Source organism: Aythya fuligula, chromosome 16 (genome assembly GCF_009819795.1).
Source record: "Aythya fuligula isolate bAytFul2 chromosome 16, bAytFul2.pri, whole genome shotgun sequence".
Taxonomy (NCBI): domain Eukaryota; kingdom Metazoa; phylum Chordata; class Aves; order Anseriformes; family Anatidae; genus Aythya; species Aythya fuligula.
In genome coordinates, this window is record NC_045574.1 from 10,484,324 (window position 1) to 10,511,235 (window position 26,912).

Consider the following 26,912-nt stretch of genomic DNA (forward strand, 5'->3'; position numbering starts at 1 on the left):
CGTGTAAAAATACTCAGCGAGATGTGGTGCCACACAAACACCCCAAATAAATGCTAGAGCTAATGGCAAGTTCCTGCCAGAGAACTGCACGAAGGGAAAACAAAAGACCTATTAAAAGCCCTCCCTCGTCTCTGCCAGAAAGAAAACACTATTACCGAGTGCTCAGAGCCGTGCAGTAGAAGAGACCAGACGGAGGCTCAGACGTGCCCGGAGCACAGCACGGAGGGGAACCCAACCACACGGCCTCCCCGGGGAGGCCCCGGTGCCACGGGCACCCAGAGCCCAGCGCCCACCAGGCAGCGGGGGCTGATCCTGCACAGAAAGTGCTGCAAGATGTGCCACAGCACCCTGGGCACCGCAGCACCTCCTGGCTCAGGATGCTCAGCACGGGACTGGCGAACACCAGGGACAAGTGGTAGCCACATCACCTGGTCACAGGGCACGCAGCTCCCACGCTGGGCCTCCAGGGGAGACCAGCAGCGCAGGGACCAGCCAAGCAAACCTCCCCCAGCAGCTCAGACAGGTCGTGGAGCTGTTACAAGCCCACCTGCCCCTGATGTGAGGTGAAAGAGCTGGAGCTGAACCTGCTGAATTTGGAGCGAGGGGGGAGTTTGGTTGTTCCTGCAGCCAGCTGACACCAATCCTGCACCCAACGCACCCTAATGACAGCCTGACCTTCTCCCTCTTCTCCCCACCACATCTCCAAAACTCCATCCCTCTGGCAGCAACAGAACTGGGATGCCCTGGGACACCCCAAGCCACCCCAAAGAGGCCGCCACGTCCAGTGCCCAGCGCGCTCTCAGGGCCCGGCACCCACCAGCCGGCCGCCTGCCTTCTGATGCTGTGTGTGAAGTATTTTTGGTACAGGAAGACTGACAGGTCCCACAATGAGGCTTTATCAGCGGCACGCAGCTATGGAAACAAACCAATTTAGACTAATATAACAATATAACGTAACATAACGAAGTACCCAAACTGGCAACAGTGCCACAAAGGACGGTGCATCTGGGCATTGCAGCAGGGAGCGCTGCCGGGAGCACCACTCAGCCTTTGGGATCAGGTGGGGTCTGAGTGTCAGATGGGTTTCAGACCATTAAGAAGTCAACAGGGAAGGCATTTTCACGAGTTACACTTTTTATGGAAACCCTCCACCTCACCCTCTTACTCTGAAGTGCATCTAGATCAGGTGAGCAGCTCTTCAGCGAGGGCATCTCCTCCTTTCCCTCTGCACTCCTGCCCCGAGGCCAGCACCCAGGCGGAGCAGGAGGGCAGGCACCGAGGCCCCACAGGGTTCACTGCGCCCTCCCGGCTCTCCTGGCTGTCCCTCGCAGAGGCTGAGGCTCTGCAGAATCACTGAATCCCTGAGGTCGGAAAAGCCCTCCAAGATCATCTGCTCCAACCATCCCCCTACCACCAGTATCAGCACTGAACCATGTCCCCAAGCACCACAAACCAGTCCCCTCCTGGTGGTAGGGTTTCACGTCTGATTTACAGAACTTAGAGCCTGACATCCATGCTGGAGACATCCAGCAGTCACCAGAAAGAAGGGGGAAAGCAGAACAGTTTATAAAACAGAGGAAAAAAAAAAAAAAAAAGGCCCAATGAAAGCTCATCCCCCTCGGGTCGGTCTGGGGAGCAGCGGTGCTCAGGATCTGCTTGGATCAGGTGTAAGAGGGGCTTAGCCCTGCATCCGCAGAGGCTCAGGCAGGGGTTCCCCATGGTGCCAGATTTGTCTGATGCTGCCAGCACCCAGCCCATGCCAGGCTGTGCTCCAGGTCCTGCGCCCCATCCCACCTCTCCGCTGGCTCTCCCTGCGGGGACACCCCCAGATCCCCCTGAGCTGCGGCTCCTGGCCCCAGCCGGGCACGCTGCAGCTGCAGACAAGGACCCAGACAACAAAGGCGAGGCAGAAAGCCATCTGATAGCGGGAGCCGAGCCGTGCAGACGGCAGCGTTTCAAAGCCCACGGAGGTTTCCCCCCGCCTCTGCGCAGGCACTGAGGTCTGGAAACGCAGCTCCTCGCTGGGCCGCACAATGGGGCTGGCAGCAAGGTTACTGAAATGTCCCGCACCCCACTGCAGATAACATCCATCTGGTAGGAATAAAAACCCCCGAAGTGTGTGACAAAAGAGACTGGAGACTGTAGGGAATGACTTGACCCAAAAAGAAAAAAAATATAATATTTTTGCTATTTATATTCTAAGAAAATCGCACGCTTGCATTTGCATCTTTGCCTCCCTCCCCAGGGCACAAACGCGCACACACCGTGGGACAGGGAAGGCCGCGTGAAGGGGGAAGAGCAGTAGGGCCAGAACAGCTCCCTGCTCACACACCTTCCCAAATCACAGGGCCAGGCAACGGGTGCAAGTTGTACGGCCACCACGCAACTGCAACCACCTAGGCTCTAAGAACTGCAACCAAAATAATAATTCTTTTTTGTCTCATTTTAGATTATGACTTCTGCTGATAAATGCTTGGTGAAAGCCTAGTGAATGCTCTGTAGGTATTACGAGCACATTAAAGATCTAAGTGTGGTTATAAGCCAAGGTCATAAGCTCTATTGACTTCCTGGGCTCTATAACAATTGATTAGCTGTTTTTAAAATCATTTATTCATCACTTGTTAACACTTTATTTAGTCGTTTCTTCTCTAGCAGGCTAGGGATACCACATCTGGGCAGTGACGCCTTACTTCTGAGGTACTCTCAAAACTCAAATATAAATTGAGAGAGATATAAATGCATTGATGATGTCTTGTAATACAGCACAGGCTCTTCTGCAAACTAATTCAGCTGAAACCCCAGGCTGCTTCAGCCGGCCTCCTGAGGACTCGATTTGTCCATCCTGAACGTGGGCAGCCCCTTCCACGCCCAACGGGAGTCTTGAAAAAAGTCAGGTTCTCGATCCAATTTCACAGATACGCAGAAGTTTTTTTCCTCACTGTAAAGCTGGTCACTAATGAACCTGAATAATGACAAACGGAACAATACTCATGCTTCAAAAGGCACCCAGCCCTCGGAGATGTCTCTAAATTGAGCAGCAGCCTGGGGACATTTGGAAGCAAGCAGAAAGTGCCTGTCCCTGCAGGAGCCACCACGCCAGGGGCTGGCTCGTGTAAGGTCCCTCTGCAGCCAACTGTGGTGGTTACTCTCAGTAACCACCCCACACTCTTTTTCCACAGCAAAAAGTCAGGAAGAAAAGCCAATCCCTTACTTCCCTCCGGGCTGTCAGTTAGCAGCGCCTCAGCGTTCACAGACGTGCTGTGACCACGGGCACAAGTCCCCGCGGACACCCAGCAAAAGCCGAAGGCTGGGGAGCGCCCACGGGACGCCGGCCGCCACCCCACCCCACAGGGGATTTCTGCAGGGAGCACCTGCACACACAGCCTGTTTATGAAGCCTGTAAGGACTGTCTGTCGCTGATAATGGCACTAATTAGTACCTGCCACGGTCTGATTCTGAAGTCCTACCGGCCTATCAAAGCGGCCTTTAACCCAGGAGCACGTTGGCAGTGCCGCAGTGTGGGCCTGGAGGGGTTGAGGAGGTGGCAGAAATCCGTCGGTCCTCCCCGTGAGGCCTGAAGACGGCATCTTCCACGCACCCACCCATCTTCCACCGCAAGCACAAGCTGGAGCCGAGGCGATGCTGGAGCCCAGCACACAGTGTTATTGCCCGGGGCGTTTTGGCAATGTGGGAGCAGCGAGCCTGGACTCTCCGAAGTCAGGCGGGATTTTAGGAAGCTGCTCCTTGCCTCCCTCTGGACTTGCCTGGCTCTTGTGTGCTCGCAGCTGGCTGTTCGTTTCCCCCATGCGTTTTGCCAACTTTTTAAACGCGAATCAACCTCTGAAGGTGCAAGGTTTAAAGTCGGTGCTTTGACCCTGACCCAAGTCAGCGCCGGCTCCCCTCCCTTCCTTTCCTTTCCTCCACTCACACATAACCTTCCTTTTCCTTTGCAGACACAGTCAGCAGCCGAGGAGCAGGGCAGAGCCGCAGGCAGTGCCCGCAGCCCTTGGGCTGGCTGGAGCAGCAGCTGCTGGCGGCTCTGTCTGACCCCGATTGTGCAACCCACCTGGCTGCCAGCACTGCAAAGTGTGCTTGGTCAAACAGGAGACGACAAAAAGCAGGGAACGGAGCAAGCCACGTTTGTCCCGTTACACCTCTGTGCAACATATGCCGGAAAACGATTTTTGGTTGCGTTTGCAAAAAGATTCCCAAAAGCGGGTAAAAGCACTGCGGGCAGTGACATGGCAAGGCTTGGCTGCAGGAGCCAGCCCTGTGCCAGCAGTGGGGCCATCGGGGTGCCACCAACGTGGGTGTCACCGAGCTGGCTGAAAGCAGAAGTGGCCGTGGTGCTCGGCAGTGAGGTCTGTATGGGATTGGGGACACAGCGTTCCCTGCAGAGCACAGCAGCCAGGCGGTAAGGGGACGGCAAAGCCCTGAAGCAGCGAGGGCAAAGACCCCAGAGGAGCACTCGGGCCACCCTCAGGCTTTGCTTCTCATCGTCACTCACAACTTCAATGCACCAACCGTGCGAGGCTTTGCTGGCCACCGCCTCGGCAACACCGGACAGGCAGCAGCAGCTCGTAACCGCAGCAGTGCCCAGCCAAGATGCGCTCCCCCGTCGGCAGATGGGATTTATTGTGGATGATTCGGCCTGGAATAAAAACATCAGCCCCACCTCTCGCAGCATATTTACTGAAAGCCACTAAATGTTAAACAGAGGCAAAAAGTGTAGACCAGCAACATCTGGAATGTATCCCTTCCTGCCTCTGCAAAAAAAATAAATAAATCATGCCCTATTCTTTTTGAGAAAGAAAAGTGATTATATAGAATTACAATGCTGGAAGGAGATAGAGAAGAGCAGAGATTTTCTTTGAAATGCTGTTTGGGCAGTTAAAAAGGGATAGTTCCAAAGAAGAAACAAATCACATCTCAGCTTCTTCCACCCTGTCTCAGCGCCAGGCTTTCCTCCCATGTGCTGGCTAAGACGCTCTCAGGAAAGCAAATGAGTTTTCCTCCTTGCAAGACCTTTAGGAAGCTCAAAAGAAAACCAACTCTAAGTCCTAACCGGCTGAAGATACCTCCAAGAAATGATCATTCCTCCAATTCCTGCCAGAAAGATTTGGAGGAGCGTTGCTGCCTCTGGAGAGAAGGTACCTGGGGACCAGCTGGCCAGGAGAGGAAGGGCCAGTTGTTACCCGAGAGAGCTATGCTCTGTATCTCCCAGCAGAAGAATGAAAAGGCTTCAAATATAGAAAGAGGAAAGGCTATCTGGAGTACTGTGAGGATGCAGGGTCAAAACACGATACCACTTCCTCAGGCTCCCAGTCCCAGCACGGCCGGGTGACAGCTCTGGGGCAAACAAAGCCACCGCTCTCCTCTAAGCCCACAGAAGTGCCTACAGCCACGAAATTATCCAGCTTTAACTAACTGCATTGATTGGGCTGGAAAACAACACTGCGGTTCTTGGCATGCTCGCTGTCAGGAGGGTACAGCTGCAGAACAACCCGTTTCTCACCTGTCTGCCCTTACTGCCCCAAAAATGACACCCCGTGTCCCTGCCAGCCCTGATACTGCGGGACGAGCCCGAGGGGCAAACACGGGCAAGGAGGAACCAATGCTCCAGCCACCTCTCAAACCAAGCAGCGCCTCAGCAAATGACAGATAAATCTGATTTTGCAAACCACGGCAAGGCTGTTCCTAGAGCCAGTCCCATGGCGTGGCTCCTCAGCCCCCTGTGGCCCCGTCCCCTCATCAGGCTGGATGCAGGATTTCACGGGGACGTTGAAGTCAGACGCCGTAAAATCACTGTGCAGAAAAACAATGACACCTATTTTTGTACCAGCCAATTTAAGCTTGCATTTAGGTCCCCTCGCATACCCCTGCATTACATAAAGCGTTCCTTCCACTTGAAACGTGGATTTTTTAAAGGTCGCTTTGCTTAATTTAATAGAGCCTTAACGTGGGTCTGCGAATCCCGGGAAGCGTAACCAAGGCAGACACATGGCTGCGAGATGCAGCGTGATCCCGCCGAGAGCAGGCAGCAGAACAGGAGGGGATGAAAAGCACCTCCCGAGCCACCAACCTGCTGAGCCTGGAGTGTACTCATGGGCTGAAGAGCAGCGAATCCCTGCGGCCAAGTCAAAAGGGAAATTCCTGATCACCCGCACGGGGCTGGGAGTGCGGTGTGAGCCTTGCCCCGCTGCCCAGCCACACAACCTGGGCTGAGCCCTTTCAGAACTAAAAAAAAACCACTGCACTAATATAAAGCACGGAGCAAAATTTTTAAATGGAGGCTGTCACTACGTTTATCATTCCTCACCGTTCAGGCCTGGATGGCAGTCAATGGACACCGGGAAGTATTTTCCAAGAAAACCCATGAGGATGCTGAGGATTAAAAGCCACCAGCAGACCCAGGAGCTGCAGAACCCGGGGCTGCACCCAGCGCACAGCCCTGTGCCAGATCCGGCCTCGCGCCTCTGGGATGCCTGAGCTGCAGGAGGTGAAGAAGGAGCGATTGATGGACGTTGCCACGAGTAAGCCATGCTAGAGAAACACAAAACGCTCGTGGCATCACAAGCCAACGACTGGTATCATTAAGGTGTTACATGTGTGTGTGCGAGCATGTTGGAGTGGAAGACGCTCAATGGAAAATGCATCTGCAAATGGAAAATGCATCTGCAAATTCAAGCAAATTCCTGCTACAGTAATATAGCCGTAACAACAGAAGTGAGATTCCTGTTTATTATAGGGAAAATTATCACAATTTAATATCATTTTACTCCACATTGTGTGAAGCAAGTGTCCATAAATCACGTTGCCCCTTAAGGGTCCTAACGGTGGCACCTAACCCCAAAGCACCTTCAGAGCTCAGTACCAACGAGCCTGGACTGCACACATGTGACCAATGATTGAAGCGAGCAGAGCACAATACCAGCAGTGGTGGAAAGGGCAGAAAATCAAGGGCAGAGCCGGAGCTGCTCCTCTAGGAAAGCAGTGAGACATCCCTCAGCAGGGACACTGGGCTCCAATGGCCTGGGCTAGCTGGGGACACTGACGGCACCAAGAACAAGACCAACCCCAGGCCACTGAGGTCTGATTCCCCCCCAGAGCCCTAGCAGTGAGCTGGTGTCCTTGAGATGGCAGCTCCACAACCAGCAGCACCGCAGGCAGGGCAGCACGGGTGAGGTGTGCGAGGCTGGGGCACAGCGTCACTTCTGGGGCATTTGGTGTTGTTACTAGCAATCAGAGTGTGAAACGGGAACACTACGGGGGAAATCTCCCACCCTCCCTGCACACAGCCCCACGGGCACACCAATTTCCCAGGAATCATCCAGGGCAGTGCTGCAGGTGGATGGACGGCAGTGGTGAGCGGCTTCAGAGGGACACGGCGGGGAGCAGGGCTTGGGAACGCTGTCTCGGTGCTCAGCCCTTAGATGTCTTCAGGAGCTCATCCAAATGGCACAGCTCCCTTCCCACTTGCCCTGCAGGTAAAGCTAGCATGCGGCTTGCACAATCTGTTGACTTTAAAGCAAGGGCAGAAGAAAGGGGTTCAGCCATCACAAGAGGCACATCAGTACTGTGGGCAGCAGTTGGGGTCACTTCCCTCTACGAAGCACACCATGCACATCCGTGTCCTGGTCCCCTCCATGAGCACATGCTGTGAGTGCAGCAGGATGGTCAAAGCCTTCCTGGCTTCAGCCAAAGGACAACAAAGTCACGTTGCCAAATTCTTCCACCTTTTTGGCCAGCACCAATGCTTAAATTCAGTGTACAGAAACCTAAGTCCAGGAGCTCTGTGCTTGGAGTCCTCCAGACACCAGCAGCACCTGAGCGGTGCCTGCACAAGCATGGCAGGGCCTGGGGGCTCGGGGGAACATCCACGGCCAGATCTCGCAGTGCTCACTGCAATCTACTCGCCTCCGCAGCCACGAGAGGTTTCTGAAGCACCACGGGCTCTGCAAGCACAGGGTCTGGTTGGGTACGCTCATCTCAGGTGCAAAGCCCCCACGTGCCGTGCAGGTCTCAGCCAACTCAGGCACCCAAGTGCACAGCACAAGCAAACGCTGCCTAACCCAAACCGAAACACCGAAACCTGAACAAAGCAATTCTGAAGCGGATGCAGCCAGAACTGCTTTTGTTATCAGTCACAGAGGGGAAAATTCATTCTCACAATGAGTAAAATGGCACGGAGGTAGAAGAAAGCCACCTCATAAGATGCAGGTCTCCTTCCCTCTGAGATTCAGAAGCACTGAGGATGCATTTGGGAGGAGAGACAGCCCAGCTGGCCACCACCATCCCTACCGAGACATCGTGCAGCCATTCTGCATGATGTGCAAATGAGAAATGTTATCAATCATCATGAGCCACATGTTAATTATGGATTAAGCCAAATTCTGCATGTAAAGGATATAATGGCTGAGGTCTGCAACAGCAAAGGCCAGGACTTTGCTACTACAAACACCACAGTGCACGTTATCGTCTGCATCTCAAGGAAGGCAGAGGAGACTACCAAAGCCGTTCAGATGGTGAGTTCCTTAGGAAACATGCTAGACACTCAATCCCTTTCTTGTACCAGACCTACGCTAGCATTTAAACAGAACCTCCTGTAGTGATCTTTAGCAAGGAACAGATGTGTTTTTTGAGTAATGGTTAGTGTTACTTAACTGGTTATATTCACTAATGTAATTGACACCTATTCCATCATCCTTAATACACCCACTTCTTTCTCCGATACCATAAATAGATTAGAAAAGTTTCTGCAGATGGCCATGACCCCATTTGTTTGTGCACTTAGCCATGTATGAATCACTCTTGGCTTGTAGCAGCACTCTGGAATTACTGAAAGATAACTAGTCGGCACAGACACCAATAAATGAATCATGCTTTCCACAAGACCAAACCTTTGGGCTTTTACAGACTCCAATTACAAAGTAAGAAGAAAAGAACAAAGAAATTACTCAGTCTATTTGCACAAAGTCATGCAGAGTTGATTCATAGTTTTACAGAATTATTACTGACAATCATTTGTAGGGGGTTAGAGTAACAAACCAGCTACTTAACATATTGGGCAGGATGAAGAGAGCAGAAAAAAAATCCCCAAACCACGTCCTGCATGTGATTCTTTAAAAGTTGCATCGATTTCTCTGCAAGCGCCTCTTTTCACTGTCAGTATGTTCCAGGCCAGGGGGTTAACCGGCTCTCCTTCTCCAAGGCTGAATTGTGCTTTGCTGGGCTGCCTGGGCCAGGCTCACAGACGTGGGAAATGGGCAATGCTGCTGCACCTGCTGCAGCGCGTGCCTCGTGCCAGCAAAACGCCGCGCGCATGGCTCCTCGTCACAGCCTGCAAGAGCAGGGCCTGGTGAACGGATCTCAGAACTGACACGTGCAAAAGCACTCGCATTTCTGGGTGTACGATCCCGAATATACGCTGCAAGGGAAAGATCAGGCAGTCAGAGGCGTTTTATTAAGGATATGTGCGAGACTGAATGCGCTGAGCACGAATGTGTGAGCCACTTGAAAGGGCCGTGGACATCCACCAACACTGACAACTTGTGAGGCAAGTTTCAGGAGATGTGCAAGATATCTTTATGTAATGCCACAGCCGCTGACAACATTGCCACATACCACAAATAGACTAACCATGCCCTGCTCTGCACGGAGCGTAAACCTAGTCTTGCATCAGCTGGGAATCAGAAGTCTGATTACTTGGGAAAATTGGGGGTCCTGTATCAGCTATAACCTGAGCAATGTTATCTTCCTTTACACGCTCAAAAGGAAGTGTTAAGGTAAAAAATGGAAAGGTGATGGGAGACTCGGTGCCGTCCTGACCCCCACAACATGCACCAGTGCATCTGTGCTACAGCTGCATCGGCAAGGCCCACGGCCACACCGCCTGGCAGCCGCCTCACCAGCACCACGCAGCAGCGAGGGATGCAGTAACAGGGATGGCACCCAACAGAACAAAGTCACCGCATTTTGGAAAAGGACGCAAGCTAAACACGATGCTGTTTGGTAAGACCTTGCAGTGCTGCTACCCTTTGCACTTACCTAAGACCCAACTTCACAGGCTCATTGAGCTTGCAGATGAAGCAGGCAGCCTTCCTACACACCGGCTGAGCTTGGTGCAGGGCAGAGCTCCCAGCCACGTACACCTTGGAGTCAGTGCTCAGGACAGGCCAAAAGCAGGACAAAAAGAGCGACTACACAGCTCTGCATCAATTTGGGAAAACTTGCCTGCTTGTCCTTCGTCCTTAAGGCCGCTCACTGCCCAAGAGAGGTAAACCCAACCCAAACTGGTTACAAGAAGGAAAGATGCTACGTGAGATTTAAACACAAACCTTAATAAACGTTCTCAATTCTTACCCCTCTCCTACTCCATCCCTACTACATAAAGTAAGGCAACGAGCTCTCTTGTATAAGAATATGTAGGCGATGACAACCTCCTCCCTCCACACAGAGTTTATCTGAGGATGTGCAGCAGATAGAAGGGGAAGAAAAAGGTTCCCACCAGCACCACTATGGCAGCAGCAGGCTCTCTTCAGAAGGCTTCTGATTCAGGGTCTTCGGGTGCAACAGCAGACCGAAAGGATGCATGTGCTGAACGGGAACCTCTCCTTCCAGGTGGAAAAAAAAGCTAAGTCAGGAACCTGCAACGTTAGGTGGGAGCTCAGCTAAATGCTGTACAACGTGCTGCAGCAGAAATGCTAATGCAAGCTTAGGTTTCACACTGGAGATATTTCAAAAGATTTGCAAAGCTTTGATAATATTTAACATCTCTGCTAATTTCTTTTTTTGGTGTAATCATAAATTTACCATAGTAGCCAAAAGATCTGGGATGAACTACAAGTTCCAGCTGGCTGCAAAGCAGACAGGAATAATGTGCGCTGTTACTATTTTCTCTCACAACATACCTCTGCAGAACTGACTTAAAATGAGAAAAGAAATTGTGAAACTGTCATTACAAAGAAGCATTTAAAATGCAGATCAAAGTGCTGCCTTGGAAGCTGTATTCCTTGCCAAAGCATCAAAGCTCTCCTTACTCTCAATAGCTCCCCAAATCCTCTGATTTGGACGATAAACTTCTACAACTGAAATCCATCTGCTTCAAAAAAATAAAAAACAAAACCCAAAAACTCCGTTCTCTGGTTACCAATGACTTCTTTAACGAGTTCTTTTTAAGCTATTTCCTTGTAGTGCTAAATCACTTAACTTCACAAGGGGTGTGTGCCTGCGTACACACACAGACCCTGCCCCAACACTTCTCCAGGTACTGACAACTCAGCGCTCAGAGGCACGCAGCTCTCGTGCACAATGCCCATGCTGTGGACCTGCACCCCGAGGAGTGCCAAGCCCGCAGCGATGCAGCAGGGATGCAGCAGCCCATGGGACTGGCTCCAAAGGGCAGAGAGGCAGGATAGGATCACATCCCGGTCCCATGGAGGCAAATCCTGCCCCCAAATCCTGGTGCAGAGCAAGCAGTGCCTCCGCAGGGCCGATCCCCGCCGTGTCTCCTCACCTAGGACCCGCCGAGCCACCTGCCTTCCGCCACCCGAAAGAATTATAAAATAATCAGGCGGCAATTTCGCCCCGCAGACGGGATGAGCACTGCGAAAAACATCCCCAGCACCACTAATGAGTCCTTTGCTTTATGGACGTCTGGGAGTGTGCTCACGGTGTGAACAAAGTTTCTAGCTAATTGCGGCAAAGTGGCCCTTGCACGGCTCTCCCCGCGAGCTGCCCAGCCAGGTTTTATTACCTCGCATGTAATCAGCCACCAGGAGATGCACGCTATCAGGGAACCCAAAGGATCTGATTAGATAAACTGCACACCACGCACGGATCTCCCTGCAGGAAGCAAGGCGGCAGTCGGGTTTGAAAATGAAAAGCCATTGCAAATAAATGACCTTTCTTGGCTAATTAGAGTTACCAAATTCTGACGGTTGCTGTTACCTGAAACAAGACCAACAGACATGACTGCACGGCGAGTTACTCAGGAAAGGAGCTGGACTCTAATTACCGCCTATTAGTGACACCGTGTATTTTGGTACTTCCCCTGGAAAGGTCTCCTCACGTCTATCCATTTATAATTTAGGTTTACAAATTCATTCTAAAGCTGGATTTATCTAACCGCCAACTCTCAGCCCCGGAAAGCTAAAAATATTAGCACATTTGGTGAGGAACAGCGAACAGAAATAAATAAGCAGAGGGAAGGTGTGCTTGTAGGTATTCCTCTCTCCATCTGCAAAGCAAGCAGCACTCGTGAGGCTCATTCAGCACCCTGAAAATTTCTTTGGGGGGGTCAGACCCCACCTTGGGAGCTCTAGGCTTGAAGGAAAGCAGGAGGGGTGCAGCATGCCACACACTCCTCAATGCCAGAGCTCTCACAGGCAGGATCTGAAAGCACAACACTGGGTGAAAGGAAGGCAAGCCAGGGGCTCGTTCAGGGGGCGGAGGAGATGCACCTCCTTCAGACACAGCCTAACAGGACTTACTGTGTCAGACACCCTCCCGAATACACCCTGATGCCGAGGGAAGAGGAGGCATTAGCCAGCTCGTGTTTCCGTGCTGCATTATGCATGATTCCAGGCGCCTCTGAGCGCGGGTGTCGCGGGGCTGCGACCCGCCTCGCCGGTGCTGCGCCGTGCAACGCGATCCAGGTGTTCACCCAGGGGAGAAGAAAAAAAAAAAAAAAAAGGGAAAAAAAAAAAAAAGCAGACTATTTTTCCTCCCATTTCCTCCTCTGCGTCTTTTAATTCTGCCATTCAACCCTGGTTATAAAACGCTCCGATTACATCGCTGCTCGAGGGCACAAAACCAACCCTGCCTTTACGACCCCGGCGCTGCCCTGGCTGGGGGTGACGGTGGGAGCGCGCCCCGGGCATGGTGCTGCTGCTGGGGTGCACACAGTGATGCTGCCCTGGGCGAGAGGCAGTGCTCGGCGTGGATGGGGAGGCAGCCAGGGACACACGGGATTCTCCTGGGTTTGGCTGAAGTCAAACCAAGAGCCACAACCCGAGCACGCTTTGTGAAAATGCTCTGCAGCTGGCTAAGGGGCCGGTGGCAGCCCTGGCTTCCCTGCGGGTGCTCCTCCTGGGGGAAAGCTCGAAGGGGGGAGGAAAAAAGAAGTGAATGTGTATTATGCAGTCCTGAAAGAGCCTGGAACTGCCACTGATGCGGTGTCAGGGGAGAAAAGATCTGCCAAAAAAGCAGCCCGAAGTGGAAAGGAGCACGATCCCTGCTCGAGCCGCCAGCAAATTTGGTTTGTTATTAAACCGAAGAATGTGAAAACCTCAAAGCCTCGGACAGAAACCTCCCTGCTGGCTCGCTCGGCCCCCCAACACCTCGCTCCCCCCCAGCTCCTTGACTAGGGCCAGCACAGAAGCCAGACCTCTGCAGGACCTCTGAGGAACCTCTCAGCTCCCCGCACCGTCCCAGCCCTGCCCGGGCACCTCAGCCCCTCTGAAACCCCCCTGGGGCACGAAGCAGCCCTGGCACGGGTCAGGTCCCTGCTGCTGGGGCTGGATGGAGAGGGACAGCAGCCGCGGGATGCTGGAAAACCCAGCCGGCTGTGCTGCCTGCTGCGGGTGAGCAGGGAGCTGGCGGGGAGGCAGGCACGCCGACGCGCCAAATAATTAGTTATTTACGGACTCTTCCGACGCGCAGCTCACCCCTGACCTCCGTCACCCCGCCGAGGCGATTAGCGACCACTGCCGCAGACGTCTGGCTGCCCAGCACCGTCGGCACCACGGCGCGGCCAGGGCAGGCCCCGGCCCCCTTCCCAAACACCCCCCCCCCGGCTTAATCCTAATCCTAATCCGGGAGCCGCGCAGGGTCCAGCTGCTGCCGCCGCACCGCAGCCCGCCGCGCGGAGCAAAGCCTGCGAAGAAATAGTTTTGGGGATCAGTTGCACGGTTAACCTAATTAGAGGGTTAAATTAGGAGAGTTTACAGCTCCGCCACTTTCCCGAAACGTGCCGGCGTGGTAACTTTGGGCTGGGAAATGAGAGAGCATCTGGTGGTAGCTGCCCAGAGGTTCCCTCAAAGTCCTATTGAAAAGGTAAATACAAATCAAGCTGTCTGAAGGGAGCAACGCTGTAAAATGAGTTTATCTCAGGGAGGTTCAGCTCTGCCCTCCCCACCGAAGCCAGACGGAGGGGGCGATGGGGTCACGGCCCCCACAACGCCCCCACAGCCCCATCAAGGCACCGGCAGTGACAAAACCTATCTGAAATGAAGGGAGAAAGAGCAGCGGCGATGGAGCTGGGTGCCGGGCTCCGGGAGGTGACAGGGACAGGCCGGCTGACAGCAGCCTGCTCCAGGGGCTTGGGGCCCGTCCGGCTCCAAAAAGAGGCACCCTGTGGGGTCCTGGGGTGCCCTCCCACATCCCCGGGGTGGCACACACACAGCGCCCAGCCCGGGCACCAGCCTCCCACCAGGCCGGTCCCACGCTGAGAAAAAGAAGACCAACACCAAAATGCTCTCGCCGCAAGGTCCGAGCACAAAATGGAAAAGCCGGAGAACTTCCAACAAACCCTCACGCCAGTGGGCTGGGAGCGAAGGTTTTCCTCCAAAAGGCGCTGCCCGTTCCAATCCCCAACTTTCACCGTACCCACGAGCCTCGCTCAGACCCGGGGCCAAGGCTGTGCTCCTGTAACTGCGTGGGACACAGCTCGTGCTGGCTGAGGCTGACAGAGGCAAGAACTGTATCTGACAGAGAAAAGCACTGTATCTTCATTATTTACACGCTGCCATTGGTATGCACGCCTAGCCCGGCCTGCTCGAGTCAGGGAAGAATAATGGTCTATTCAGTCCCGGCAGTGTTAATAAAATCAGGCAAATCCAGCTTAGTTTTGTCTGAACACGAATGAGATTAAATCAAGATTAAATGTGCAGCCGGTACAAAGGGGATGGTTGGGTGCGAGGATTGGGCAGGAACACGTTTCCGTAGCGGTGTGCGAGCGCCCGCGGAGCTTCCCCGGGCCGCGGCCACCTGAAGGGAGCAGGGCTGCAAGGGGACGAGGTGCGGGCAGGCAGCACCGGCCGAAAGGCACCCCAAATAGCCAGGGACGGATGCCGGCCCTAACACGGCGCTCCGCAACCCCGCCGGAGGTAACGGGGCAAAGTCTGTGCTGCCAGGGGCTGGCATGGCTCGGCTCAGCCGACTTTCCCCTATACCCACCGGGAGCCAGCCTGCCCCAGCCCCACGCTGGGGGTGTAGGAAGCGAGCCCCTACCCCGGGCTCTCGTTTGGGGTCAGTTTGCATCGGGTTTAGGGCCCTGGGCACGCAGCAAGGTGCTTGGAGGGGTACAGCCTGATGTCCCACACCCAGCCCGGGACACCCCCAAAGCCTTCCCCTGCTGGAGGCAGCCCAGAAGGCGGCTGAGCCCCGCTGCCCAGCCCCGCACGGCTCCCCCCCGGCTCCGGCTCCTTCCTGGCCACTGGGGCGAGGGCGAGCGGCAGCCGGGCGGCGGTGGCCACGGAGGGCAGGCGCTGTCCTCGCTGCTCCCCGGAGCTCCCACAGCCCGGCTGGCCGAGGGGGGGGACAACCGGGCAGGGCTCCCCGGGAGGGTGCTCGGGGCCCCCCGGCACAGACGGGAGCGGCTCGGGGGGCGGCCAGGAGGGAAGCCGAGGGGTGGGAAACGGCGGGGCCAGGGTGGCCCCGGGGCCACGCGTGTCGCCTCCCCCGGTCACCTCCCACGAGTGTCCCCCCCCCCACGAGCGGCACCAGCCCCGCGTGGCACCCCCCCTACGCGTGCACCCACAGCCCTGCACCCCCCATGCGCGAACACCCCACGCGTGCAGCCCCCCCCCCCACGCGTGCACACTCAATGCACGCTGCCCCCCTCGCACCCTCACCCCTCGCACACTCGCCCCTTGCACCCTCGCCCCCCCTGCAGCCCCCCCCGGCCGGCCGGGCACTTACTGATCTCCATGCTCTGGAACAAAGACCTTTTGCAGTTGCATGTGCAGGACACATTGGGCTGAAGAGCTACGGCCGTGCTGTTCAGACCCATTAAGTTATACATTTAAAAAAAAAAGAAAAACAAAAAAAAAAATATAGAGAGAGAGAGAGAGAGAAGAGAGAAGGAAAAAGGGGGGGGGGGAGAAATAAAAAATTAAAAAAAAAAAAAAAAAAAAAAAGAAGGCGACGGCGACACAAAGAACTTCCCGGCCGCCGAGCGCTCTCCGGGCAGCACCACATAAAGCCGGGGCTCCTCCTCGGCGCGGGGGGGGGGGTGTGTGGGGGGGAGCCGGGGGGAGGGCAATGCAGCTGCGAGCAAAAATTGGAAATAAAAAACCCGGCGCGGCGCAGCGCCCCCCCCCCCCGCAGCGGCACGGCCCGGCACGGCACGGCCCCGCCGAGCCCCCTCCGCTCGGCTGCCGCTGGGCCGCTGGGGGCGGCTGCCCGGCGAGCGCTCGTTTTCCTTCTGCGCTTAATTAATTATTTTTTTTTTTTAATTTTTTTTTTTTTTTCTCCCCGGGGGGGGGGGTGCGATGCGATCGCTGCCCGCCCCTCTCCTCCCTCCCTCCCTCCCTCCCTCCCTCTTCCCCCCCCCCCCCTCGCGGCTCATTCACGGCCCCGCGGCCGCCGCCAGCCGCGGGCGGGCCCCGTGACGTCAGCGCCAGACGGGGGCTGCCCCTCGCGCCGCCCCCCCCCTCCCCGCCCCCCCCTCTCCCCGTAACCCCCCCTCCCCAGGGCCCCGCTCGCCCCGAGCCCCCCCCCCCCGAGCCGCAGCCCCCCCGGGGGACCCCCCCTGGGAGGGTCCCGACGAGGCGACCGGGGGATTTGGGGGAAAAAATGCGGGTTTTAGGGGCGGGGGGGGGGCTCGCCGCGATGTTTGCTCCCGCGGACCCCAAAACGCGCGGATTTTGGGTGGTTTTCGGTCAGCCCGGGAATGGAGCCCGGCTGCTTCCAGCGAGGTAAAAGGGAAAAACTTCATCCCTCCCCCGAGGGCTCGGTGTGCCGAGGTGTAGTCAAACCTTCTTTTTTTATTTTTTTTTCCTTTTTTTTTTTTTTTTTTTAGGGGAAATGAACCTGAGGAAACGGGGGGGTTATAACGCAAACGCTGGAAGCAGCCTCGCAGCGCTGGGGCGAAGGAGCTGCTGCTGGGCGAACACAGCTCCCGGGAGGTGCAGACAGCCCCAGCACCTTCCTGGGCTGCCCTCTCCCCGTGAGCCCCCCCAGCCGGGATTTAGGGTCGGGGACGGAGCCCCCAGGACTGCACTGAGGGGGCCGAGTGCGCCCCATGGAAACCCCGACCCCTGTGCAAAGCCGGAGGTGGACGGATGGTGCCAGGTCTGGCACTGCTTTGCTCACGGGGAAGCTTCGATTTTGCTTCCCCTCCCCAAAAATCGCCTTTCTTTCTCCACGATTATTTACAAACCAACGCTAAGCAAGCGCCTGCGCTTCACAAAGCCTCCGGAGGCCCCGTCTGGTCCTGAGAAAACGCCCAGAGAGGAGGAACGAGGAATTGCCAGGTTGTTTAATCTTTTACTCCTTGCCACCCGCCAGATGGTAACTCCCAGCGCTTACTAATCCGCAGGAGCCACGGCGGAGGATCGCGCCTCTTGGGTGGAAGCGAGCTTCGAGGTTTGGCTCCCCGGCGCTGCTCGGAGGCGCTGCTGAAGCCCAGGAGCCCGGGGAGTGATGTGGAAGCCCCCCTGGAAGCCCCTCCTGGAGCTCACTCTGCAGGCGGCAGCCTCAGCCCGTGGGGAGCACGGGTGGGTGTTAGGGGGCTCGGGGCCCGCTCGGCCCCTCCCCAGGCTGTGGCGAGGTGCTGGGAAAGAAATCATGGCCGTGACTGCCATCAGTCGTGGCAGGCACAGGGAGCGTCCAGGAGAAGCAGCTTGCCAAAAATTACCTGGAAAAAAAACTACGCGAGGAGCGGGAACGAAGCACTTCCAACCCTATTTTTATATCCCGCTCCCAGCTTCGCTTTCCTTATCCGTGGCGTGGGAGGAGTGACGCTCACCTGCCTTTGGGCTTCGTCCCTTCCACTTGGTACTGAAATTGCAGTTTCTCTCGTGCCAGGCAAATTTCTAGAAATGCTGTGTGAGGAGGCGAGGAGCGGGCCGAGGGCCTGGTCACCTCGGGAGGGCCAGCCAGGGCAGAGAGAGGCGCATGCAGCCACCTGGGCCGTGCACCCACCTCAGACAGCGCCATGTGCTGCCCCACGCTGTTATTATTCAGCTGGAGTCACGGTGGTGTCGTTGTAAAGCAAATGGCGACTGAGTATCAGAGACCCAACCCCAACATTTCAGATATTTTCTGACATTTTAAGACACAGACGCGGCCCGTCCTAAAATGATCATAAGGACGCGAATGCAACTATAAGTAATACATTCTTCGTTAGTGTCATGTCCAAGGCCTGACTACAGGATTTTGTGTCCTCTCTCCATCCCGGGTGCCTTCTGCATCCCCCAGGGCTTCACCCAGCCACCCAGGCACAAGCAGAGGGGTCAGGGCAGGCGGGCAGGAGAAGCCCTGGGCCGAGTGCCCGCTGCAAGGTGTCCGCCCTCGCCGTGAATCAGCCTGCTGGTTCGGGGGCAGTTTTTACAAGTTTGCCGAGCTTTGGTGGAGGGAGGCTCCAGTTTCAGATGCAGGCCGATGCAAGTCCACACATCGTCCTAGCCCTCCTGAAAAAAAAAAAAAAATAAAGAGAAAAGAAAAATAACTGTTTGCAAGTTGATGCTGGTTTAAAAATGCGCTGTTTACCACTAACCCATTTCATCTGAACGACTCACGTGGCTGTAAGAACAATCAGCATTTTTCCACCATGATTTAAGAACAAATAATTAAAGTCATCCCAGATGGGCTTGTAAAAATTAGAGTACATCAGCTCACTTTAACTGACTTATCCTGTTCCTGGACCGACGCTACCCACCCTCCAACCTGCTGCAATTTTTCCAAGCTTCTTCTGTACCAAGCACCGAGCGCTACCTGGCTGGTGCGACACTTCTGGACACCAACTTTTGTCGGTTTTGGCACCTGCGTCCTGTCACCGCTGAGCTTTTCTCAGTTTCTTTTTATGTTCTCCCTAGAGGCGCCGCTGCTGGCTCCAGGAAGCGCGTGGGCACCGCGAGAGCGGCGCTTCCTGCTTCTCCAGCTCCCAGGGTGAGCCGGGGCAGCTCTCTGCACCTCACCTCCTTCTGCGGGGTGGAAAGGGAGGGACCCAGGGGAGCTTTCACAAGATTTGAGGTCCTCGGACCAAGACACTTCGCTCTGCTCTGGGTACTCAGGGCTGTAACATCATCTCGCCGCTTGCCACACCAGCAGCCGCTCGTTTGCCTGTGCAGTCACGTTGGTGTCTGTGCTTTTATTCCTCACGGCAGCACTTGAGCGTTAGTTAAAGATTTGAATGACCCTGCATAATCGCTGTAGTGCAATGCTAAGGATAAATTCATAAACGTAATTGGGAAGAGAGATCCATATTAGAAATAAGTAACCCTAAGAGTCAAATCATCTCCTACCCAAAGTGGTTGGGGAGATCTAAAGAAAAACAAAACAAAAAATTCAACAACTCCCCAAAGATTTGTTAACTAAACAGTTGTCCATTAAGGAGCCCAAATATTTCACAGCATTAGTCTTTGGATTAATGTTAAATCGATACGCGCTAACGCAATAGGGCAATAGTTACCATGGTGAATAATTCTATATTTATTTTCAAGCAAGCCTTATTTCGAACAATTCCAGACACGGTTTCTACTTTCTGGTTACTAAAGTCTTTATTTATTTATTTTTTAACTCTTTGGTACCAGGAACTGGGATTTTCTCCCTGACAATTGTAACGAGATCTCTGCGGTGATAGAGAACAATGCTGGGCAGGGACACAGATGCTTGCCAGTTTCTTGTTTCCCTTTGAAAGTCAGCACAGATTAATCTCAGGTATGATTTAAAGCGCAGCAGCTATTCTGAATTAATTCCTCAGTAGACGAGCCCTCATTGTTGTCTGGAACATCAGACGCGTTTCCTTCTGAGACTTCATCCCATGCGATACGTGTTAATAACCTACTGCAAACATGAATCCACCTGAACTGATCCCAAATGCCCACCTGCGTCTTCCCTGCCACTCTGCCCACTGGCCGTGCCCCGTAGCACTTTCTCTCTCCAACCCCTTTCCCTCATGTCCCCCCTTTGAGCCCAGGCCCCTTTTCTCTCCCCAGGGCTGGGGCAGGATGGTGGCACTGGGACAGGAGCCCAGTGGCCCTCAGCAGCCCCCCGGTGCTCTCTCCCTCCCTGCACAGCCCCACACTGGGCTGGGGCCCATGTGGCTGGTGGTGTGCCCAGTCAGGGGCACGAAACCTCAATGGGCGTTGGTTTGCAATGCACGTGCTTGTGAAAGCCACCAGTGGAAGCCACCAGCACATTCCTCCTTCTGCCTCAGCAGGGACCAGACGTGAGGCTTCAGGGCTCGGGGAGACCTGGCCCACGTTCACCCCGCAGGAAGCAGGAGGCCCTGAGCACCATCCCCCTGCGCCTTCACAGCCCCAGTGGCCACAGCTCATCCCCTCGACCCCAAAACCAAGAGGAGCAAAAGCTGGTGGCGGGTGTAAAATCAGACAGCACTGGAGGAGAGCATCAAAACACCCCGAGATCAGCCAAGGCGTGCGGTGCCAGCACACCGGGCAGCCAGACACACAGACAGACAGACACACAGACCCTCCGGCCCTGCCCGGGCACCTGGGGGGCTCCGAGCAGCTCAGAGAGCAAGGGGTGGGCACCCCCAGCCCGGCCATGCGGGGACACGGAGCGGCCCCCCAGGACCCCCCTGAGTCCCCCGCCCCTGCCCCGGCTGCCCCGAGCTGCGCTGGGCGCCCCCCGCCCCGCGGGCGCTGCCCCTTTAAATCCCCCAGACGCCGCGGGGGCGGCCCCAGACGGCGCGCGGTGTCACGGGCGGGCCTGGCCCCGCCCCCTCCGCATGCGACAGCTCAGCCAATGACAAGCGAGGCGGCCGGGCCGCCGGGCTCCGAGCAGCCAATCAGCGCAGGGAGGCGGGGCCGCCGCCCCCCCGCCGTCGCGCGGGCTGGCTGTCCACGTGGGGCGGGGCCGTGACCGCGCGGTGACCCGGGGCCGTGACAAAGGCTCCGCTCGCGCCTTCCCGCGCCGCCGCCTTAAAGGGGCCGCGCCCGCGGGGGCGCGCGGGGCAGCGGCGGGGGCGCGCACCGGGGTTTCGCGGCGGGGGCGGAGGCGAGGTGCTGGGGTCGGGGCTGGCAGCGTTTGGGGTCATAAGGCCGTGCACACACACGCGTGTGAGGTGCTGCAGGGCACGACCTCAACACCTCCCGTGCCCCCAGCACCCAGGGGTGGGGGCGCTGGGGCTGGGCCACTGCTGGGCTCGGCCCCTAGCCCTGGCTGAGCCACACGGAGCCACCCAGGGCCCTCGCTCACGGGTGGGCACAGAACTCGGCCTCTGTGTGCCAGCCACGCAGGCGGCCTAGCCCCACGCTCGGCGTCGTCTCCTGCCAAAGCCAACTTGGGAGCTGCGGCACCAGAGGGACAGTGACACAAACAAGCGGCAACACTGGGGGACAGGGAGGGTCCTGAACCAGCAGCGCTCCCCAAAAGGCCTTTTCCGTAACTATTTACTCAGCTGCTGAAATGTTTTCAGCCGAGCGATCCGTCTGACACGCTAAAACCGAGCCGCCCGTCCTCTGAGAGTCCAAAACGCTCCATCCGGGCCCATAGCTGCATGCCTCTCCCCTCCCTTTTGTTTAAATGCGCTCCTGCAGCGTTTTTGTCCCAGCCACACCACCTCCGCACAGCCTGGGCTCAGATGTGAGCCGCCCGTACCCACAGCGGTTGTTCCCATCCCACCTGGGTGCTCCCACCCAAGCCGTTATTTCCCACCACAAAACTGCGAGCTTGAGTTTTAAAGAGAACAAAAATGAAATGGCGAAGTCGGGGGGAGGACAATGCTGAAGCATGGCCATGTGCCTCCAGGTGCCTTGGGGCCGTGATAGCCCCAGTCCTCAGGTGCTGCATCCTTCCTGGCGGCACCACATTTCCTGGGAGCTGCACCAGGAAAACGAGAGGCACTGAACACATGGCACAAGGCCAGGCCGGCTACTTAAATTGAAGCTGGCCACAGCTTGTCACATACTACTGGGAAAATGTTGCATACAATAAAAACAACACAGGGTGTGCATGCAGCATTATGTACTGCTATGTTGCTAATAATCTTTATTTTTACTGGAATATTTAAAAAGCCAAATTGTTATACTTCGTCCTCAAATCACGTGGTCTCGCCTGAGCCTCGTACTGCTCTCCACAAAGAGAACTTTGGGGCACACCTAATTAAAGCGTATGAATCAAGGATATCGACTTGTTGAAGGCTTTTTGTTGTTATTGCCATTTTAGACCTCTAATGGGGACCTGTGAAATGGTGAATCCTGAGGCTCCAGAGAAGACCCCTTTTGGGGACTCCAAGGGCCACATGTGAAGCCAATTTTCCAAATGAAACTAGTTATATCAGTTAAAACCTAAAGGCTTCACTTTCGCAAATCTTTTATGCTCGGTTTTATACAGCTAATACATTGCCAATGTTTCCAAGGAAACCAATATGCCCTGTTCTCCCTGAACCAACTCTCACTATTAAAACAATTAAAAACTTAATCTGGGTTCCCTCCCTTCCTCCCCCTCTCTCCTTTTGGTATTACCGTACGCGTTTTAATTAAAAACACGATGGCGATACGTTTCTTACACATATGTAGGCTACGCTGCAAATTACCTAAAGGAAGCTTGACTCCAGAGCACGATAACTGGGAATCAACTGCGTTTCCACAATTGAGTAAAAACAAATTAACGGGAGCCTTGATGAATCAATTACAGCCACTGCTCATCTCTGAAGGCTATCGGCCAGCTGATGGAGAAGCTTAAAACTCTGTGGGGTTGTGAAAGGCACAGGAGTGTGGGTTGGATGTGCTTGGGCTCCAAGCAGCAGTAGTGGGGTCATCTTGAGCTGCCCAGCTCCTGCATGGCCGGGCATGGCACACGGGAGGAATTTCCCCCATTTGTGCCTCCATCTGGCTGAGCAGCGGGATTTCAGGTCGTGCTGGCTGCAGAAAGCAGGCCCGGAGGTTCCCTGCCTCATGCCCTTCGGGGTGCTGTTTCTGAAGCCTGCCCTCGAGCTACTGCTTCACACCTCTGTGCCCCGAGGCCCAGCTGAGGAGATGAATGCAGAGCGAGGCCCCACGCTCACTGTAACACAGGCTGGGCCTGGAGAAAGGGGGGGCTTGAAAATCAACTACAACCGGCATGCTATAAAACCCTTTGGGGTTTCCCAGTCACAGCACCTCTCTCCAAAGCCATTGTTGTGGGACCGGGTGTCTCAGCCAGGGCCAACAATGCTGCCCTTCTTCCATCAGGCTCATGCTCTTCTTCTGGCAGGCTCCTGCACGAGTTCCTCATTTTGCCAGGCTTGTGTGTGGGGTTTTGGGGCTGCTGACCTTCCCTGACAGGGCCAAGGGCACTTCCCATAGGATGGGGCAGGCCTGGGGCCCGCAGCCTTCAGGCGCTCTGTTTGTGTGGACTTCCAGAGCACGCCTGTTGTCCTCAGGGCTTGGAAAACAAACACGAGCCCCAGGGGCCAGCACAAGGAGCTTAAAGCCTCGAGGTGAACACACAGCCCAGGCTCTTTGTGTCCGATGTGTGTTGCTGGCTTGATCTGAAGAGGCAGTCGGATCCAGGCGTGGGGCTCTGGGGCTGCTGAGGAGAGGGATCTGCAGGTCAAGAGGCTCATGAAAAGAGGAAACCAGCTCCTAGCAGACGTGAATGGCACCAGGGAGGCAGTAAACACAGCCCCGCTCTTTGTTTCGCCCGCATTGTGTTTGCGGCTCTGCCTGCTGCATGCTGCCTCTGCTCCCCTGATCCCCTCGTGCGCACCGCTTCCACTCCCATGCCAAGAGGCCGAGCACGAAGGAAGGGAGCAGGCAGCACGGGGACGTTTCATGTGGATCCAAGAGCTAAATCCGGCCCTCATTTGTGCATTCCCCCCATTCTCCAAGGAGCAGAAGGGAAACGCAGCCAGAGCCGCTTCCTCCACCATTGTCTGAGCGCTCCGACATCCTCCTGCCGGCACTGTGAGGGCAGGGGGACAGGGACGGGGTGTCTGGGGCACTTCCAGCTCACCCCACACCTCCGGCGGGGCCGGCCCAGCCAACCTCCCTCTGGGGGTTCCTGCAGGCGTTGGGCTGCCCGGAAGCTTTAGGGAAATGAGTTTTGCTCGCTCCTCCGTGCACATCCTTCAGGGCAGCGTGCTGCTGGGTGCTCCTCGCAGACGTGGCTTCCTGTGAAAGAAATCCCAGCCATGTGAGCCTCCCCCACGCAGTGTGATCCAGCCCCATTCATACACACTTCCCACCACGCTGACACGCAGCATTGTGCAACCAAGGAGAGTGCACGGCAGGTCCGCGCTCAGAAATACCTCAGCCTGCCAGTGCACAGGGGTGACTTGGGGTTACTGGGGAGGGTTTTCCCCCCTCCCTCTCTTTTAGAGGGGTTTGGAAAATTGCTTTCCACCATCTGCCCTCCCAGAGCTAGGAAATATTTGGAATACATTCCATTCTCCTAATGAACATGCAGCAGCAGGGGTGCAGCAAATAAGAGAGAGAAAATCTTTCTAATGAACAACAAATGAACTAGAAATCAGATCTACATAGCTTCAGCTTTTGTTGCCTATAGCTGTAGGGTGATTCATGGAGACAAAAATCAATGAACGTGCTGCAGACCCAGGCCTAGCACGGCGGGCAGAAGTCTTGCCGTGACCCAAGCCATATTTGTTTTGGGTACAAATACAGACTTGCTAGCTTCCTTTTCTTTTAATTGGGGGAAAAAAAGAAAAAAAATCTTAAGTACGGTTCCTATAACTCTTATTAACGCTCTTCAAAACACGTTGAATTTATAGGATACTGTCAAACACATATTAGTATTCATGACAAATCATGTTTTTTCCAACTGGTATGTAGAGCTCTATCATGCTCTTTTGTTTTTAAAAAAATAAAATAATGTGCCCAAACTGAAGAAACTAGTTGGTCTTTCTCAGAGGAAGAAGGGCCAAAAAGCTCCTCTTGATCCATGCTGAGCATGGCCAGAGGTGAATTTCCAGATCTACCAGAGCAGAAATAAAGGGCTGCTCTCAAGTGCCGTGTGCCCCACCATGAATATGCAATGAGCTGTTCTTCTAAGAGCATCGCCTGCTGCAAACCATCTAGACATGAGCAAGTTTCCACCCAAGTCTTTGGGTGTCAGAAGCTCGGGCACACTGAGGGGAAACCTCAGTCCCAGGCTCTGCTGCTGCATGAAGCATGGGGCGGCCCATCACAGCCAGCCTTAGTGCAAAGTGGGAGGAATAAAGTGCTCTTGGAGCCATCCTTATTAGCAAAACCTCCGATTAGACACTGGGACTTTTCCTCATACCTCCTTATTGGTGTATTTATTTTACCTGTCCACAAGCTCCATCCCCAAATACTTAATAAGGGGCAATGAAGAGCTCAAATCATCCCCTCAGAAGCAAAGGTATCCCTCAGCTTGTCCCCTGGAGCACAGGAAATTTCCTGCCTACACCGCATGGCAGGACACTGGCCACAGCAGGCCAGAAGCAGCATTGCCAAACCAGGCAGATTTAGGTGCTGGAACAGGGAAGGATTTAGTGCAACAGGTATTGACCTAGACGATACAACTGGCACTTTCTACGCTATCCTGAAATCCTACATTGCCCCTGCATATTCCTACAGGCTTTGCTGTACAGGTACACCCCACCTGCTCTTCTCCAAGCACCACTTTTTGATGCAGGAGTATTGGGACAGAAGGTGTTGTGCTGGCTTTCCTCTCTGCACCTGGTGGCTTCACCTGGCCGCATGCTGAGCTGCTGAGTTTTTGATGTACGCATTGATTGCCTTGGAGCCTGACTCTGCATTTCCTTCGAATATTTAACCTGCAAGAAAGTCAGAGCTTTCCCACGGAGATCCTACATGGCCAGGCCTCTTCATTTAATACCATTTTCTGCATGCGTTCACCTCCCTCGCCTTTATTACTTGTACTTTCACCCAGCAGAAAGAGGAGCTGCATTCAGCATCACAAACTCATTAAGTAGCTCCTTGGTGCCCCCTTGTTCTGGGTCTCTCGCACTGGAGCATGCATTAAAGTAAAAAAAAAAAAAAAAAAAAAAAAAGACAGAACGTTCCTACAAAAAGCAATTTCTTGGCTGGCCATTTTTTTTATTCCCATCAATATGGCAGGAGATATTTATGTCTGAACAAATCCTTCTCCCTCCCAATCACCCCAGTTTCTCCTGAATCTGCACCGCAGTCACACAGTTTGTATCGCTGCTGCTGCGAAAATTACCGTGACGACACAAAACGCAACATCATGACTAAAGGTGTGTGGAACAGTCCCGGAGAAATGAGAAGTGACTTCAAATGCAAGGTATTTCCTCCTTCCCCTTTCTCCCATCCTACAATCTGCTACAGTGCTGAAAATGGGACAGTTTTCAAATAGGCTATATTTGCAGAGCAAAGATGGATGCTATTTTTATTGCAAATTAGCAGATTTTTTAGCAGATCCAACCTCATTTGCAAGTGAAAGTGACTCTACTTACCATGCAGATATAGGTCTTATGTTGGAAGCTCATGGAAATTCATGTTTTGAACATACTTACAGAAGAAAAAAATAGACCCTGCCTTTATTTCTGGCTGAGACTAGCTCCACTGAAGACAGACCAGTGGGGCAGCACATCTCTGCTGAACCACTGCATTATGCGAGCAAGTGTGAGTGATCCTGAAGCGGGTCTGAGGCTATGCCCTGAAATGTGGGGGGCTGGTGGACTTTAAGGAGTCCACAGAGATATTAAAAAGAGACATTGTGTTCACAGCCAGAAATTTGCTATCCAGGGATCCACATTCCCCATGGAAATATTT

The 26,912-nt window shown here is 54.7% G+C and overlaps 1 protein-coding gene across 2 annotated transcripts in view; it reads right to left on the reverse strand.

The window, feature by feature from the left end:
• The window catches only part of PMEPA1 (prostate transmembrane protein, androgen induced 1), a 37,426-nt gene extending 21,386 nt beyond the window's left edge, over positions 1-16,040 (reverse strand). For both annotated transcript variants that reach the window (XM_032198620.1, XM_032198619.1), the window contains exon 1: positions 15,922-16,040. In XM_032198620.1, the coding sequence (XP_032054511.1) occupies positions 15,922-16,024 (103 nt within the window). In that variant the 5' untranslated portion in view covers positions 16,025-16,040. The remainder of the gene's footprint in view (positions 1-15,921) is intronic.
• Between the last annotated feature and the right edge of the window lie 10,872 nt (positions 16,041-26,912).